Source organism: Anser brachyrhynchus, assembly GCF_964034855.1.
Source record: "Anser brachyrhynchus genome assembly, chromosome: 14".
NCBI lineage: Eukaryota > Metazoa > Chordata > Aves > Anseriformes > Anatidae > Anser > Anser brachyrhynchus.
Window position 1 is genome coordinate 10,524,584 of NC_137709.1, and position 17,599 is coordinate 10,542,182.

General features: G+C 43.8%; 2 protein-coding genes across 2 annotated transcripts in view; one reads left to right on the top strand and one right to left on the bottom strand.

The window, feature by feature from the left end:
• Window positions 1-15,939, top strand: part of LOC308177807 (uncharacterized protein) — a gene marked incomplete at its 3' end in the record, with an annotated part of 24,551 nt that extends 8,612 nt beyond the window's left edge. The window contains exon 3 of the mRNA XM_080555602.1: window positions 10,268-15,939. Within this exon, the coding sequence (XP_080411728.1) occupies window positions 14,770-15,939 (1,170 nt within the window). The 5' untranslated portion in view covers window positions 10,268-14,769. The remainder of the gene's footprint in view (window positions 1-10,267) is intronic.
• Window positions 1-16,002, bottom strand: part of CREBRF (CREB3 regulatory factor) — a 19,426-nt gene extending 3,424 nt beyond the window's left edge. The window contains exons 1-5 of the mRNA XM_080555270.1: window positions 15,844-16,002; window positions 8,303-8,482; window positions 7,134-7,259; window positions 5,446-6,523; window positions 1,062-1,256 (exon numbers count right to left, since the gene is read on the bottom strand). Coding sequence (XP_080411396.1) covers window positions 1,062-1,256; window positions 5,446-6,523; window positions 7,134-7,259; window positions 8,303-8,311 — 1,408 coding nt within the window. The 5' untranslated portion in view covers window positions 8,312-8,482; window positions 15,844-16,002. The remainder of the gene's footprint in view (window positions 1-1,061; window positions 1,257-5,445; window positions 6,524-7,133; window positions 7,260-8,302; window positions 8,483-15,843) is intronic.
• Between the last annotated feature and the right edge of the window lie 1,597 nt (window positions 16,003-17,599).

A 17,599-nucleotide genomic window follows, 5' to 3' on the forward strand; every position in this document is an offset into this window, starting at 1 on the left:
CATCTGAGGTAGCAGATGACCTTGGTACACGTGTAATACAAAAATCCTGCACGTGTAATATTCTGTAGCTTCTGGATGTTAACTAGTGTTTGATCCTATAAGTCCCTTGCATACACAACTCACTGACTTAAAGGGCACTTGCTCCCACCAGAGTCTAGTGAGACTGAATCCACAAGTTAATTAATGAATTTATCTATAAGTAAAATAGAAAAATCTTTTTGTTTAACAGAAGGTAAACTGCAATGTTAAAGACAATTTTCAGTTGTAAGGAAATATTAATGTTACAGCCAGAGAAATTGGTTTAATTTTGTTCCTTCAAAACCACAACCAAATGGGACAGCCTACCAAACAGGTCCTGCGACAAAAGAACAAACATTATTCCTACGTGTGGTTTGATCTCAGTGGTGTTAGTCATGTTTAAAGTACAGCAAGTTAGCAATCAAAAAGTCATGGGAATGAAAGACACAGTTATTGGACCAATCGGTCTAAGTTTCTGAAAGGGTATTTTAAAGAAATTGTTCATTCACAGAAAAGTATCTGCTTCACTGTGTTGCATTTACACAGGTGGGAGAAACAGGTAAGGAAGAGCAGAAAGAGACAGTTACATCTTATCACCTGCCTGTCCTTTAGTTCACATTGTAGTTAATGTGAACTTTGCATCTCAGATCACTTGCTGCTTACTTGAACACAAGCAAGACTGATACTGTCCAACAGCTCCAAGGAGCACGTATCAGTCATGTGCCCTACCCACGCTGTTTACAGCATCACACTGAGAAAATTCTGAGCTCTTGGGATTTCCACTGAAAGCTATTGGAAGTTACAATTCTCAATTCATCCACCTTCCTCTGGAAGAAACCACACTGAAAGTTACTACTGTACGTTCACTGTGCCCTCCTTGGACACGGCACAGAACTCCGCTAATTAAGCAACAGACTTGCAGTGTTTTAAGGATTTATTTCCATGGCCAAAATGCAGCTCTCTGCCATTTCACATATGGGAATTTGGCTATTGATGGTGTCAGCATGAAAGCCATTAACTTGTAACGAGGACTCTATCCTTACCATGATGGAGACCGTTCTTCTGATACATGTTACTTGGCAATGTATCTCGATTCCACTCAGATGGCCTCAGCATCCTTTCTTGCTGTGACGGTGTTAGCTGCTCGCTGTACTCCCAGAAGTATCTTCGCTTGCCTCTTTTTCGAGAGGATATTGCAGTCATTTCTTTTAAATCCTCCACAGAATCATTTTCATACCCTAAAATAATGCATTGCATTGTTTATATAATGTTTATAAGACTATTTCTAGCCTTTTAACTGCAGGCTGAACGTTCAAGGTGAGCACAAAAAGAGCGACAATGGCTTGTTTCACGTTATCTAATCTACTTGGTTTTCAGCCTCAACTACTACTGGGTATTTGCTTTAAATCCAGGGATAGACATTGAGCTAGTGATGGTGCTTCATCAACTGAATAGAGACAAATTATTTGTGCATTGAAAGCTCCTTCTGGTTCTTTGACCCCTTAAGCCCTATTGCTCTTCTCCCCCACGATCTCACTACTGTGGAGTACAGACGACAGCTGTTGGAGAGCGTCCCTCCACTTTTACAGCGTTCTCCAGTAGTTTGCAGGAACATAATCCTAACTCTCCTCCACATTTTAATTAATCATAAAAACAGAGAAGTAGATGATAAAAATAAAGATGGATTAGCAAAAGCCTAATAAATAAAGCAAAATTATTGCTCTACCTTGCGTTTAAGTACCTTTGGGAAATAAACCATCCATCTCTATTAGACTGTAGGAATGGGGCTCTGTTACTAGGACAATGACCCAAAGTCCATAAGAAAAGAACATCTGAATTGAAAGGGTTTGGACACAAGCTGTTCAACCTCTTCTTCACCTCCTCAGTAAAATCAAGAGAAATCCACAGTAAAGCTACAGAATATTTTAGAGGTGTGTTACAATGCACTTGATATGGCAAACTGTTCTTCAAGTACACAGGAACTATAATGACAATATCCACATTGCATACATGTTTAGACTGTAAGTATGGAAACACAAAATACAATTTTTAAAATTCTACACATGCTTTAGAAAATAAATACAAGTTGTACTAAGGTAAAAAAAATACTGCATCACCTTTTGTACTAAAATGCTATATCACACTTTATATTTAATTAAAAAAGAGTAGATTTCAAAACACCTTATACACCAACGAAGCTTAAAGAAAACCCAACCACTGACTGGACTGTAAGCTCAATAAGCCTTGGGCCCATATGCTTGAGCTCTGCATCATCTTGTAACAACAGCACAAAGAACGCCTTCTTTATTTTAAAACAGTCCATTCAATTATTCTGTTTTCACTTGAAAAAACGTTTGAAAAACAAAAACCAAACTTTCTTGCTTTGGTCTGACTCTCACCTCATAACCCAACGTATGAATAAAAGTTAGGTACACGGAAGGATGATACCAGTTCTGAAGTTCTGTTTGTAATCATGCCATCAACTCATTTACTTTGGTTCTTTGGTTTATTAAAAGGACAGTATTTTAAAAGAAAAATCAAATGAAGCATGCTTTAAAGAACACGTTTTTTCTTATATAGACAAAGTGATTATGGCAAATTACATTAAATATAGTTTCAAATACCACGGATATTTTTAATTATACTTCCCTTTGACCCAAATGCTGTTTGACATAAGTATCAAAATACTCTTTAAAGAAAACGCACCTTACTTTCCACTTTAAAATCACGTCAAGCTATGTAACTCATTATACAGATAGGTATAAATTCAGCCCATCTTCATGATAACACAGAATTAAGCCAACCAATGAAAACAAATCTCTTTAATAGCTGATATGTACAAATGTAAAACAAGGTTAAAAACAGGACTTCCTGTTTGCTTATTTAAACCATAATTATGTTGGCAATTTAAATTATGTTGACTTAATGCATCCTGCCTTGCAAATCTAACATTGGCCTGCCATCATTTTAGAGTTACATAGAATAGTCTAGTGCACAACGTCCTAATGTAGTCTGCAACATACAGCAGTCAGAAGATGTGTTTAGCTTTTCTGCATTGTATTAAACTTCACTGAATCCTCCTCCTAGCAAGCATCATACAGCAGTCTCACTTTCTTTATTGAGCTTCTAAGAAATCTGTAAAGGTTCTTGTATTTACTTTTCAAGTCTCTAGCAAGTCACTCCTAAAAATCTTTGCTCACATCCCTTACTAATTTTAGGTTTAAATTTAGAAGAGTTAAAGTAAGAAAGACAGAGAACAGCATAGACATGACTTCTGCATTTTACGAGATTAACAGCAAAAATAACCCAGCCAAAACAAAACCAAGAACACCCTTCTCTGAAACCACTTAATCATGATGACTTCTGTAAAACCACTTACGGAGCCCTTTTCCTCCAGCTGATGGTACAGGTGCTCAAACAGGCAATGCAACTTTAAACAACCTCTATGTCTCTACACGCACATTTCCCTTTAGTTTTCTCTTCTCCAGTACTACTGAAAACTGAATCAATTTTTGCATCTTTCCTTTCTGGAATGTCTACACTACTTGATAGCAAACCAGTCATCTACAAATATTTCTATTAAACAAGATAGGTAAAATGCCCAGATCTGGGCTCCTAATTCCCATAATAAATAAGCTTCATAGGGGACCAAAATTGCTAAATGTGTATTCCAATTACAATAAAAGCATTGGTGAAAGGCAGTCACATTTTCAGTTACGTTCCCAAGTCCCTGAAATCACTATAGCTAAGTACTTCCTCAGACAACACTGACTCCAATGCTTTAAGAAAGCATATCACACATTCCCAAAACACACGTGAAAAAGAATAAACAAAAGCAAACTGTATGTAAAGTACGCACATCAGAGGGTCAGCAAATATAAAGTTTTGTCCTATCTTCACTTCTTTATGAACAGATTTTGGTTTCATGGAAACTCTGCAAGGTTAAGTCTTCCAGAGCTATGCTCATTTAGAAGCTTTTTCCATAGAATTTACCTTTACTGTAAAGGTGTTTTTTTTTTTTTAAAAAAAGGCAACACAAAGTATGAGTAACAGAACTAAAATACCTGGAGACATTATCTCTTTATATATTAAAAAATATGTGCAGATACTATCTTTTAATATCACTGTACTGGAGGTGAATGTCTTCATTGACTCGTAGCAAGCTTGTAGAAGCTCATTTCCTCAGTTCCTACACCGCACCATGCAGTTACATTTAGAAGGTGAGAGCTTGTCAGCAAAATCTGAACAAACAACAAGCAGTTAATGTAATTCCACCAACTAAAATCCCAGCATTTTAATACAACATCTCTTTTTCAAGATTACCAGGCTTTCTGTGCAACATGCCTCTGTGGGCTGCAAAGCACTGTGTAGTACAGCAGTCATTACAGAGCTTTAATAGCTACTGAAAGCTAGGAAGTAAAGGGAGTTCAATTCAGAAGAAGGGAGGAAGCGATTTTAAAATGCTAATAAAAATGTGTTATGTACATGAAAAAGTAACATAAAGGGCACAGTGCTTAACAAGTTTAATTCCAGCTCAGGAAATCTACTTAGAAAATAATTTAATCTCAGAGTTCAGTATGACAAACAACAGCATGTTTTAGAGAAGCTGCTGTTTTTAAAAGGGGAGAATTTCAGCTGGTTTTCTTCTCCCCCAAAGTTACATACTGCCAGATGTCTGAACACCTTAATTCTTATACTCTACTACAAAGCACTTATAAACCGTGAATACTATAATACTTCCTACAACTAACCTAATACTCGGTTACAGTCCTGTCCCTGTAGATTTTCTTTTTACAGAATCTTACCACTCTGTTACCTTCTGGATGAAGGTTGGTTCTTATTTTTGTTGTTAATGCTCCATTTCTACTTGCAGACCCACTAAGTGTTACTGTCAAAAACCACCAAGAAATAGTTCTATTAGTTTCAGTGGTAGGTATTATGTGGATTCTGTGGAAAAATATACCTACAGTAGCACTTAAGTAATTATGAAATGCTTTCACTTGGGCTACAATTTCATACCAGCTATCAAGAGGTACAACTCGGGATAAATTCAGAGCACAGCCTACTGAAGCCCTAGAAAGCTCTGCACATCCTATCATTCATTAATCCACAAAAAGGGAGGTATCAATTGCATCTAGTTGCTCTACAACCTCAGGCTACAAGCTTGCTTTCCTCTATTGTCTATTACCACTTTTGAAGTATGACCACCATTTATCTTTTTTTTTCCCCCAAAACAGGGAAAACACAGTCCTTGTACAGTTTGCATTAATTACATTTTGAATAGCGCTTAAAAAATCTGGGATGAATGTTCAGAATTTAAGACCAGTGTTGTTCACCTGTAATTAGAAAGCATTCAAAAGCATTCTTTCTCTCCTGGCAGACAAATCTGTTAACCTTAATGTTAATAAGCCCCAACATTGCTGGTACCTGGTTCTGAGAAAGTATCGCTGATGTCATCGTCTTTATCATCCTCATAATCTTCTTCCTCATCATCGTTTTCAGAGAGCTCGTGCTCACTGCCGAATCCTTCATCGTGGTCCTCATCTTCAATATCTTCCTCATCCTCCTCATCTTCTTCAGGGTCTCCTTTGGCTGACTGCTCACCCAGACTGTCCGTTACAAAAAGAGAATAGTTGTGCTCTTCTTTCTTCTGTGAAGAATCTGACACTGATGTGCTAGCAGAAAGACTGCTCTCCCCCACAATAAGTCCTGTGGTTTCCTGGGGTGGACTGAGGAGCAGTTCTTGAGTCTCTTTAAAAGGCAAAACAGGAGGTGTACTGTGACTGTGCGGGGACTCTTTCCTTTCTTGTCTCTTTGCTACGGCACCACAGTAACAGGTGTTTTCCTTTGCTGCATCTGCATGTGTTTGGCTCACCACTGGTCTGCTCTGGGGTAAAGGATTGATCTTTACTTTTGCCTTTTTAACATAGTCTTTACATTCAACATGAATGTTCACCTTTTCATTATTGTACACATTGGTCTTCACCATGATTTGTGTACTGGAAGCAGGCTGAGTTGCGGGTTTGCTTGCCTTCTGAACACAGTCCGATAGAGGTGCCTCGGCCTGAACATTCTTGGAGGAACAGACTGGGGCTGCTGCTCTACTTGCAATTTTTTTGCCAGGTAACAGAGAATTTAAAGGGTTTTGTTTTACACTAAAGAGCGAATCAGGGTAATAGAGTGAATCTGAAACAGGTTGGGAGTCCTCACTGTTAAGCTGAGCCAGAGTCGGTGTTTTACTTATCACCTCTTCATCTTGGTATGGGCTTGAAAAGTCATCAAGGCCCAGATAATCCACCTCTTTTGTTCCCCAGATGTCACAGCTGGTTAGTTTAGTGTACTTAGTTAAGTCTTCACAGTACGTGTCCCACTGCTCCCACTTGGAGGTGAGAGCAACTTCTTTGTCCAGGATGTCCGTAAAAGACTCGAAGTTCTCGAGGTCTTTGCAGTCCTCCATTGAAAGTAGGTTGTCTCTGGAGCTTTGATGGTAGTCCATTTCTCTGTCCTGTGCATTGTAAGACAAGTTAAAACGGAGTTAAAAAAAAAGGTATCAAATCATATCTGTTGTCTACTTAAATTCATACGGTGAATCACAGGCAACGTGTTCTAGTTTCCATTAACCTACGTCAAACTTTGATTAACAGAATGCGCTTAAGTTTACCGGTCCCTGGAAAACCTCCTTCTAAGCCGATCAGTTAACAGTGAGCTACCTTTCTCCTTTGACACAGGAAAAAATCACGAATGCTATTGTAAACAGCTCATGAGTCAACTTGTATTTTGCTTCCCTTGCATTCACAGCTTGGGTGAAGTAGCATATAGCTGCTCTTGCAGAAATGATGGTTTGTAAGGAAGAGTCTCAAGCACAACGATGTAACACCAACACAGCTCCACGTGAGACTTGTATATCAAGCCTCTCCTGATGGCCAGCTGTAACGAGCGTCTACTGAAGAAGCATTACATTTGCTGGCCAAGCAGTTAGGCCCTTCCCTAGGCAGTGGCAAGCAGTAATGAATAATCCTCCAGCGTTCTTGAACAAATACGCCTTTATTACTATGGGAACACACGGTGTTAGTCAAGGAGCGGGATGCATGCACACACACAGAAAGATGACCTACCAGTTCATACATGAAGTCTGGATCTGAACTGCTTGCCAAGAGATCTGTGCTCATCAGAGTCTGCTCTGAAAACACATGGCTCCGAAAGGCGTCCCCAAAAGGAGGGTCCATTCCACTCACACTGGGCTACAACAAAATTGATACTGAATATTGAAGCATGCTATAAAAAAGCAGATTCTTTCCCTCAATAAAACAGAAGAGTGTTGTCATTTCATCCAAGTCTCTGAACTTGTGTTATACTTGCATCTGGAAGGTTTTTACCTACACAGATAAGTACGTCACTTCTCAGAGTGAGAGAATGCTTTCAGAGCAGCTAACAACGTGCAGCTCTTAATCAAAGGACACATTTGTATTCACTATATGGCAGCAAGAGCATTGCTCATTCATTCTATTGGGTTGGTTTGAAATCCTCACGTTTGCCAAGTTTAGGGATACATTAGGCATTTGTAGAAGAGGAGAGTGAGTTACTGGCAAGATCTGGGAATATCAACAGGACTACACGCCTGCAGGGCCTTCACCCTGATACACACCATTTTGTACCAAAGCAGCGCTGGCTGTTTTTAGAACCATTAGAACTTGTAAAACTTCTACCTGAGATTGTAACAATAGCAAAAAATATTATAACTAAATCAAGAGTGTTATCTCTCTCAAGAACAAAAGAGAACTTTGCAAAAAAAAAAAAAAACATTATGCAGGATGACTAGGCATGCAGGCAAAAGGCAGCACAGCCTTCTGCAACATTTAGTGCCAGACCTCTATTTCTCTTCTAGACAAACTCGCCTTGAGGGTTGGGAAGGGAGAAACACTATACTGCTGAAAGTCACTCAGTGCACTGATGTGTGAATCACTGCAGTAATAAAAGGCTGCTCTCCAGGCATTCACCCTCATCAAGAAGACTTTTGCTGCTTCTTGCTGTGTGAACAAATACAGCACCAAGAGCAGAAACATAGCTCCCACCACGACCCTAAAAAAATATATACCATTCAGTCTCTTCCAAATTCTTTCCACTGATTCGAGTCTACCAGGACCCTGAAAATATATACCATTTAGTCTCTTCTAAGTTCCTCCTGCTGATGCCAGACAAATTTGCTCTTACATTTTTCCATTTTTTAAGCAAGGAAGCAAAATTATTTGCAGAAGCAAATACAATCGTAACATTTCAGACTTACCTGAGGCATTTCCAAGCCCAGATTACCCAAATCCAATTCCAAACTTCTTGTTTTATTCACTTTTAGATTCCTTTCCAGCTTTACTTCAGTCTCAGTGAGTTTACACAATCCATGCAATGAATTTTTTCCTTAGGATAACTTCAGTTCACCCTTATACGGAGCTCTTCTGTTTGTAGATCTCTGTGTAGAATAAACGCCAAGGAGGTAAGTATACTGTCACCAAAAACAACAGTGCTTAAAAAACAGCCAAAGTGAACTAAAGACAAAATTTCTCCCTGAAAAATGATTATTCCTCACGCTAGAATGTACAGCGATTTTCTTCCCCTGCCGTTTTTCACCAAATGAAAAGCCATTGATGCTACAGAACAGAGCTCCTGTGAAAACCTTTTCGGCTGAGTTACATTTTGTTGCCTTTTTTCCTCACTACCTAAACTGTGCACTCTAGAGCTCTATGAAAAGAAAAGCCTGCCTAATTGGAAAAATAACTAGCATACTGCTGGGCACACAAAAAGAAAAAACCTTTATGACTAATATAACAGAGCCAATGAATTCTAAAAACGTTTCAGACAAACGTCTCAAAACACTAGTTTCAGAATAGAGAGTAATACTGTTTTAGGAATATCTCCTCCTTTTCTTAGGAGTTGAATCCATTCAGCTTCAGATAAGATTGTATCAATCACTCATATAGCAACACCTAGTGGTAGAGGGATTGCGGCAGGTACGCTCACTGTCAGAAAAGTATAGGAAGGGAAGACACAGACTTGCCCAACAGAACTACTAAGTAACAGGAATTTTAAAAAAAAAAAGTTATATTAAAAAAAAATCCATGCTCTCAGATGTTAGTATCTAATGTAACTGCCTTCAGGGAGGCTGCTTTCTTATTGTCTTGCTTTCCCGGGACATCCCTACCCCTATACAAAATGTTTCTTTTAGAAGAAAATGCTGTTAGAGAGGCACAATCCAAAACCTGAACCATCATACTTATACAGTTTTTCAGCATTATCAGTGAAAACACATTTGTTTCTCTGACCAGAATTCTTCACTCGGCATTGCTCCTAAGTCAGTTTGGTGCAATCTGCTCAGAGTGTTTATTCTCTTGCTTTGAAAAGCACATAGCAAAGTAGAAGTGTTCTCCTACACTCAGGAGCCTCCTCCCACCAGCACATGACAGCAGATTATTCCTACTTCCAGATACCACCTCAGCTGTTTTGTTAACTTCAGCATATATATTGTCAAACTGAGGTAAAAACAGACATTGTTCAAAAAATTCTTCAGTCATCAAAACATACTGCTTTTCAAACATCAGCTGGAGTATAAAGAAGAAAACAAAAGCTGCAAGTCCAGTCATGCACAAATTACAGTTCTCAATAAAACCACGCTACCGCTGCCAACCCCAGCCGTTCCTTTGTAGGGTCCTGCGTCAAGTAAGAGCCAGCGCCTTCTGAGAAAATTTTCCTTCCGCTCTGAAACTTCCAGGGAACTCCTTTTACTTATCTGAAAGTGACATTTAAAAGCTAAGTTTGTGTCCCAGGGCAACGTGCCTAAACAACCCCTGTCTTCCTTCACACAGGGAAGATGACACAGCAACAGTGCTGGTCTTTCCTATGCTGATAAATTTGGCATGGATGACAAATTCACTGTTTGGCCTTGCCTAATGCTTTAAAAAGGGCCTGTTTTGTTTTTTTTTTTTTAAATTAACGATGTTCACATGCAATGGAAGAGGTTAAGAAAGATACCGTCTTTAATATCAGTCTACACATTAGCATTGTCTTTCTTTCTATATAGAGCAGCAGAAATAGATGTCTTTTTCACTGGAATATCAGATTAATACTTTCTGGTGTCGCCACCAGGACGCCACCCACAACATCTGCACTCACATGGAAGTTCTGCCACTGCATGGTATAAAGGGGAACGGAAGGAGAAGTTTGCGTCTTCTTTACCAGTTAATCTTTACGTTTTTGTCAGAACGCACGGAATCGTAGAAGGTCCTGAGTTGGAAGGGGAATACAAGGATCATCGAGTCCAACTCCTGGCTCCACGCAGCACCACCCCAAAATCAGACCCCGGTCAAATACACATATGGAAACTTAGATGCAAACCCTGAACCGCCTGCAAAGGAAACTTTGTAGACTTCAGCTGAAGCCCAATTTTTACAGAATGTATCATCATGGACAGTCTCAGCTCAAGGCTGAGTTTGAACAGAACAGCACAGCTGTTGCACTGTCTGCAATGAATACAGATTGGAATGAAGGGAAAGATCTGTGGCAGAGCTCAACAACGGCAGTATAAGAATTACTAAAAATAGACACAGCAGGAATTTCTACTTTAGGACAATTTCCATTAATGGCTCACATTAACCTCTCCCACACGCAGGGATCCACAGGTGAAACCCCACAGTTGCCTCACAGCGGCTTAACCGCAGGTGGAATACGGCGCCCGGGGCGCTGGGCAGGGTGCCGCCGCTCCTTTTGGCAGCGGCCCGCAGTGAAATCAGATCAGGGTGACTAAGGAACCAGCCCCTGAGCTGGTTCTGTGGCTGCGGACTGAGTCACATCGGCAGGGAGCTGCACCCCCGCTCCTGAGAAAAGGTTCGCTCGGCAACTTGGGCGAGAGAAAGGGCGAGACACCCGAGAGCGACTGCGTTCATTGAACGTTGAATTTGGGGTACGTATATGCGTTTATGGCATATATACACACACTGTTGATGTTTGGATAAAAGTAACCAAAAACCGTGTTATAAGAGTTAACAATTCCTTAATCTAAGGCTAAATCCTAACAAAAACCCTCCGCATTTTTACTCACTTATTGAAAACGCCCATCAGTAATAGTTTAATAGCGGTCCCAAGCCACCCGGGAAGCCTGAACTTCAAACACCCTAATGGCAGGCTTATTACAGGACATTACTGATGGAGCAGTGCATTTAAACTGGCAGATAGCAGGACCTAAACTCAAAACATGCAGCATTAAGGAGACAGATGGCACTTACCATGCATGTGCCATTTCCCCAGATGAGTAAAAACCCTTCTGCAACAATACATCACCTCCAAAGAAGCCCCTATGAGAGAAAAACCTACTCTGCCCATTTACAGCTTGACAAGTCTGAAAGTCTTCCCCAGTCACCTGTATGAATCATTTGTACTGCAGTTCTAACTAAAGTTGCTATTTCTGTCTGAATTCAGATGTATTTTGTACAGTTCGAAAAGCACGCGGAGCACGGCCGTACCATTTTATGGACTGCACAGTGCCTATTATCACAGCAGCCAAACGCTCCTTACAAGCATGTCAGGCGCACAATTACACTTTTCATGGCGGTGGCTGTGCGTCGTACAGCACGGTTTGTCAAAGTTACATTTTTGATGCAAACAGTAATAATGAAAGCATGTCAGGAGAGCCTGTCAATACCAAACCTCCACAGCCAGGGTAAAACATTCAAAAAGCCCCACTCTTTTTCAGAGAAGGCGCAAGAACGGTGCCACATGCTTTAAAAGAGCCTTTCTGTACTGTGTGCTGGTTGCTGTATCTGGATGTTTTATAAAGCAGTACAGTTAGAGGTGCAATAAGTACTCCTACGCTTCTCTTAATTTTTTTTCCTTCCACGGTTTGTGCCAATTTGTTTCGTATTACAGAACACACTCTGTTCAGTGCCGTCTTCAGGCACAGAACATATTTTTCTTAGTTTTGTTTCTCAGAGTAACATTCTCGTTTTTTTTTTCTTCCTTCTACATTAATCTTCAATTGTTAACCAGACTTAAAAACAAAACAAAAAAACAACCTTTTACTTTTCTCCCCCAACATGAAGTCTCTCAGTTTTCTTTTCTTGCTTATTTATTTATTTAGTAGCAGGCGAGCAAAGACAGTCCTGCAAAAGGTCGTCTTCCTCTGCTTCCACCCACCATAGCATCATTCCCCTGCTCACCCAGCAAAGTTCCTCTACCTTCTCAGTGAGGTTTTTGTGTTAAGATGTCAGCATAAGCATCTCAGACATTATACGTTTTGCCTTCTCTATCCCGGAGAACAAACACCAGCTGCCTACGACATCCAGATCCTAGGTTTGATGGAGTGCTGCCATTTAAAAGAACTGAACACACAAAGGTTGTTTCACTTCTTTTAAGCCTCTTCCCTTCAGGAGACAGAAACTGCTACTTCGCTGTCGTTGTTCCCTTTCCTCTACTGACCTTCCCTATAATTTATTCTTCAATCCTACTTGCTCAGAGCAGACGTCAAGATCTGGAAGTGATACCACCAAAGACAACCTCTGGGCTCCAATCACACATGCAGCACCTCAGGCAAAGAGTGGATAAAACTCCAAAAAGAATACAGTAGCGTATCTCCCTCTGAATTACTATTCCCTTTTATATCAATTCCCAGCACCTAACTTTGGAGGGGTATTCCACATCAGCATGGCTGCCTAAGCAAATGCAAATAACTGATCACTATACAAGAAGCAGAAAAGTGATTTAAAAACCCAAACCAACTGCATTGCATCTGCATGTTTTATAACAACCACACCCAGAATACTATTTTCCTATTAGAAGCACGAGCTTTTCTGTACGTTCTGGAGCGAAGACTGAGACTTTATTATTATTTCACTGCCAAGAGTAGCAAATGTAGCATGTTAAACTTATTAGAACTATGCTAACATACTTCAATTCATTTAAAAAACTTCTAATGGTTAAAATATTAATTGTATTAAATGAACACTGTAGAGTTAGGAGAGTTGTTTGCACAGCAGAATTTGCAGTAAGACTAACATTCAATTTTTATACGTTTTTAGTTTTTATTGCAAGAAATATTCCTTGAAATGGGTGCCATCAAAGCCATGACAGAAAACAAAAGCAATGCTAGACAACAATTTAAATTACAATCTCCAGAAATATTCTACATCCCTACACAATGGTTGTTTCTATATTTTTTCTGACAGTGCAAAGTCTGAAGAAAAAAATATTTCTCCAGTGCCTGAAAAAAAAAATAAATCTTAGGATGAAGCGAATGGTACAACCTCATCTACTTCTACTTCATACTGTAAAAGTGGGTTTTGTTAGAAAGGGGTTATCAGCACGGCACACTTCAAAGCCAGCCAAGAAAAGGACCCTACTGTCCCTCGACTGCTCAACTCCTAAGTGAAGGTAAGTCAGAAAAAAGTCAGAAACCCCATCAGTCCAAACAGTCAAAAACCAGTGGAAGACTTCAAAAGCATCAGGAAGATGTTTTTTCTTGTAATAATAAAAAAGGGAAAGTATTATAGCAGGGTCTAAATCTAAACATCAGTTTTCCAGAAGTTTTCTGGCTTGAATTTCAGGACAATACCAACTTTCAAGCACTTCTTACGAAGTGCCAAATATCCTTATTAAACTTGTATTTCAAAACATAATTTAGTTAGATTTCACAAACCACTTAACACAGACATGCAAGTCGCCTGAATTTAAACCTGCATTCATTTATTTATACAATCCCATATCAGGCTATTAGTCAGACAGAAACTTCTATTTATTCCCTATTAATTATGAAGGAACTTCAAAGCATTTGTGCTTCAGAAAGTTAGGGTTTGGTTGTTGTTGTTGGTTTTTTTTTGGAACCTTCATTATTTAGAAAAACATGGCAAAGATGCTCAGTGGCTGGATGCCTCTGCTGCAGATTTATCTTAGCAGCAGGCAACACTCCACCAAACACACAACAATTTTTTTGCTCAGGTCAACTCATGGCCACAAAGCTCACGGCGGTGTGCTGTCTGCGTTATTTATGCCCGTAAGAAGTCCTACCGCCGAGCACTGATATTTCTGTAAGAAATCTTTCCTGCTAGAAGTACCACCAAGCTATTTTCCCTACAGAAGCCTGATTCCTCGTTGAACTTGCCAACAACGAAAACTGACTCAGCTTCTAAGCGCCTGCCCCTCTGCAATTCTTTGCATATAAACACACACTCGATTATAATTAACTTTCCCCACAAGGATGCGAAGAAGCCACTTGGCTGAGCGACTTTAGGCCAAAGGCTAACAGCCTAATTTTAAAAACATTTAAAATATTTTAAAACTCTATCGGACTGGTTCTGCTTCGCGGGTTTTGTAAGGGATGATTTCAACAAGCGACTCGCAGCCGGCGCAGGGAGCGCTCGGTCTCGCAGCTCCGCAGCCCGAAGGCTGGGAGCGTCCAGCCGGCCGCGCAGGGCCGCCTCAGGAAACGCTCATGCCCGTACCGGAGCGCGGCACGGCCCCGTTCAGGCCTTACAGCCCCTCTGCTGCCCCAGCAGCCCCGTCACACCGCGCCGGGCTGGGACGGGGCCGGGGCACGGAGCGGTACCGGGGACGGGCAGCACGGGCACGGGGGAGGACGAAGGCCGTGGACGGGCCCGGGGTGGGCACGGGGCTGGTACCGGGCGGGCACCGGGCGCCCCGCAGCCGCCCCGGCCCCCAGAGGCCGCCCCCGCCCGGCTCGGGGCAGCCCCGTCCCCACCACACCTCCCCGCCAACATGGCCGCCCCGCCGGGCACCGCCGAGCGCAGCCTAGCCCTGCCGCCACCGCCCCGCCCCGCCCTCCCCGCCCGCTCATTGGTTCGCGTCTCCTCGCCGCGCGCTGCCATTGGCGGCCTCGCACGCCGCTCAGCCGCCCAGCGGCTCTTTCAAGCTTGGCTGAGGCGACATGTAAACAAACCCCCTTCCGCCGCGCCGCGGGGCAGCGCCCCCGGCCCGCACCGGGCCCCAGGCCCCGAGCCCCCCGTTCCCGGCGGGCAGCGAGCCGGGGGCTCCCCCTGCCCTGCGGGGACCGCCCCCCGCCCTGCGGCCCTCCCGGGGGCTGGGGACGGCCGGCACTCACCCACCCACCCAGCACTCCCCCCGGCAGAGCCCCGTCCCCGCGGGCTGCCGCCGACCGCCGGTGCAGCCCCGCGGCCCGCCCGGGCGGTCCCACCCAGCCCCGAGGGCGAGCAAGAGGGGGGGGGGCAGTCCCCGCCGCGGGTTAGAGCCGGGCCCCCCCCGGCTGCAACAGGTGGAAAGCGGGGAGCCCGAGAGGAGGCAGCGCGGCGCGGTGGCCGCGTCCCGAGGCACAAGTGCGGCCGGCGGCACCCCGAGGAGGGGCCCCCTCACAGCGCGCCCGCAGCCGCCGCTCCTCCCGGCGGGGCCGGCGCCGTCCCGCGGCTCCCTCACCCCGCACCGCCACGGGCTGCCGCTGCCGGCCGGAGGGGATACGCCGCCAGCTCGCCGCCCCCTCCCGCAGCCCGGCCCCGACCCGGCGGGACGCGGGCAGCCCCCCGCCGCCCAGAGCACCGGCACGGCCACACCCCCCCGGCTGTGCAGCCAGGGGGCGGCGGGGCTGCTGCGGCTCCGCTCCTAGCCGCTTGGCCCCGGCACTCGGGGAGCGGGGCAGACGGCTCCAACCCTGCCGGGTGGCCGCAGCCCCCTCACGGCCTCCTCCTCCCCGCCGGGCCCCTTCCCACAGGGGTCCCCCCCCCCGCCTCCCCGGGGCGCAGCAGGCGGCCGGGGCCGCCCCCGGGGCTGGGCGAGGCCGCGTCCCGGCACCGCCGTCCCCCCCCCGCGGCCCGCACTCACCGGGCGGCCGGGGCTCAGCAGGGGGCGCCGCCCCCCGCGCTGCGGGCCGGACCCTCCATGCGGCTGCGGGTTTGTTTTGTTTATGTCCCTTCCTGACGGGTTCCCGGAAATCGCGTGACTCGCCCCCCTCACGTGAGGAGGGCGGGAGGGAGGGGGAAGGAGGAGCCGACCGGACACCGCCCGCTCGTCCCTCGGCCAATAGGGTGCCGCCCCGAGCTGCCACGTGATAGGGGAGAGGCGCGCGGGGGGTATTTAAGGCAGGGTGGCGGGCTGGCGGCGGGCAGTGTGAGGTGGGAGGGTGACAGGGGGGTGGGCTACGTTCTCTTTGTCTTTCCCTTTCCCCGAGAAATGCTTCGTGTTGGAGGGGACGGATGCAAGAGCCCCGCTCGGCTGTGGGCACAGTTTCATACTTACAGCGTTCATCTGTGCATCTCCTCAGCGCTGCCTTGAGTTTGTGCTACTGCCCATAGCCACGTGAAGGGCCTTGGGTCGTACCCGCAGGTGGTTGGCCTCAGGCGCTCAGACACAAGACATGAAATTAATAAACACAAGAAAAAAGGCCCAGCTATTCTTATCATGCCCTGTGTAAAGAACTTTTTTTTTTTTGATTGTTTTCTTTACTTTTTGCAACTCACTCATCCATGTTACCACCATTGCTCCCCACCGTACCCCACAGCACTCATAGCTGGAAACACAAATAATGCTTTTTTTTTTTTCCCCCCACACATTGTTGTTAACACAGCTCTGGAAACAAGGGGCCAGCCATCCACCCCAGCAACTCATCATTCTCAGCACAGGAAAGATAACTTCCATAAAGTCTTCAGAGCAGCTTCCTGTGCAGATATTTGCATTTCCCAGACAATACTGACAAAACCCGTTAAAAGCCTGTGAAATGACACTAGCGCTTTCTCAATAGTCTTCAAGACTTCACTGTGGAGTCAAGTTTCTTTAGCCCTCTTTTTAAGCTTCTGAAAATTATCAAAATACGTCCGTAGATCAGAGTGTTTCGCTGCAGATCCAGGCTATCTATTTCAAGCACCAGCAAGCTTCTCTCATACATATTTTAACATTCTGCATCCTCTTCTGTTGTCACAAAACAAGAAACTGTCACAGGCTTTGATACCTGCGTTGTTTGTTAAACACAGTGACTGAATCTGCCAGTTCTAATTTCCTGCAGTCACACACACACACAAAAAAAAATTCTTCAGCAGCGTTAATTTCTGGGACACATGTAGTAGACAATCACAATGCAGACAACAGGCCGCACAACATTCCCAAAACAGAGGCAAAACATTATCTTTTATCTTCTTGAATCATGCTACTAGCTGGTATCTGTTTCAAAGAAAATATTAAGCATTCAGATACAGGGAAATGTCTTTATCTGAAAAGCATCTAAATATAAATTCAAGAATGGCTTGTTTGTCCAGGCTTTGAATTGAAATTGAATTCTTTGCATGAAATTCACCACCAGCAAAATATGCCATGTGAACTGTTTTATTGCTCCTGTAGCTTCAGCAGTGAGTGAGAGCTTGGAACCTAAAATAGAAAGCTTTTTTTAAATAAAACAGTTAATACTAATATATACTGATACTGCTGAATATTAAATATGATGAGCAGATCAAGGTATTTTAAAAACTGCTACATATTCAAAATATTCAACGTCTTGAAGCATTTCTCATCCCCTCCCTATGTTATATCAACAGATCTTATCCTCCCCTTCCAAGTACATCGTTAGTCCTCAGCTGAACTCTGGCTA